The sequence below is a fragment of the Parus major genome, chromosome 21 (assembly GCF_001522545.3).
Source record: "Parus major isolate Abel chromosome 21, Parus_major1.1, whole genome shotgun sequence".
Lineage (NCBI taxonomy): Eukaryota > Metazoa > Chordata > Aves > Passeriformes > Paridae > Parus > Parus major.
In genome coordinates this window covers 6,419,753-6,420,810 of record NC_031789.1, presented here as the reverse complement: position 1 = coordinate 6,420,810, position 1,058 = coordinate 6,419,753, and the positions used below count along the sequence as shown (strand labels likewise).

The window sequence follows — 1,058 nt, the reverse complement described above, 5'->3', positions numbered from 1 at the left end:
GCGTGAGGGGGGAAGAGTGTGTGAGGGGGAAAGGAGAGTGTGGGGGGGGAAAGGAGCGTGTGAGAGGGAAAAGGTGAGTGTGAGAGGGAAAGGAAAGGAGCGTGTGAGGGTAAGCTCATCCCGGTGGTGTTCCCGGTGCAGCGCTCACCTCCTACCGGGGGCCGCCATGTTGCCTCCACCACGCGGCTGCCGCTTCCGCTCCCGGCGTGCAGAGCGGCGGGGGTGGGGCGACCAAACCACGCCCATATTTATACAAATCAGGATATTTCCATTGGTAGCCACGCCCCATAACAACGCTGGCTCCGCCCCTTCCCCCTTGGCCCCGCCTCCTCCCCGCCCCGCCGGCCGATCCCTCTGTCCTCACATCCCAGGACAGAATTGGGAATGGCGCGGCCAGCGGCGGCGGGGAAGGGATTAGCTCCGTTCTCTGCGCTGGAGAGGCCGTGCCTCGAGTGCTGTTTCCAGTCCTGGGCCGCTCATTGGGGTGCTGCGGTGTGTCCACTGCAAGGACACTGAGGGGCTGCAGTGTCCACTGCAAGGATATTGGGGTGCGGTGTGTCCACTGGAAAGGCATTGAGGGGCTGCAGTGTGTCCGAGGAAGGGGAATGAAGCTGGGGAAGGGCACCACACGTCCCATGAGCAGCAGTTTAAGGAGCTGAGCCTGGAGAAAGGAGGCTCAGGGGGGACGTTCTCACTGTGCACAACAACCTGCAGCAAGGCTATGGTCGGTCTCTTCTCCCACCACCTAACAAGCGGCAGGACACGAGGACAGAGTTTTAAGCTGGTTCGAGATTGAACACCAGGAGGAATTTCTCCGTGGAAAGGGTGGCCAGGCCTTGGACGGGTCTGCACAGCGAGGTGTTGGAGTCCCCATCCCTGGAGGTGTCTGAGGAACTCCTGGAGCTGGCACTCAGTGCTCTGGGCTGGTGACAAGGTTGGGAAAGGTCCCAGGTTGGCCTCCATGATCCCAAAGGTCTTTTCCTGCATAAATTACTTTGGGACACCCCGCTCAGGCCACGCCCACCCAGAGCTGGCCCCGCCCCCAGTATAACCCCGCC

At 61.6% G+C, this 1,058-nt stretch overlaps 1 protein-coding gene across 1 annotated transcript in view; it reads right to left on the bottom strand.

Moving 5' to 3' along the window:
* NOC2L (NOC2 like nucleolar associated transcriptional repressor) overlaps positions 1 to 215 on the bottom strand; it is a 20,236-nt gene extending 20,021 nt beyond the window's left edge. Inside the window, exon 1 of the mRNA XM_033519373.1 lies at positions 149 to 215. Within this exon, the coding sequence (XP_033375264.1) occupies positions 149 to 168 (20 nt within the window). The 5' untranslated portion in view covers positions 169 to 215. The remainder of the gene's footprint in view (positions 1 to 148) is intronic.
* Between the last annotated feature and the right edge of the window lie 843 nt (positions 216 to 1,058).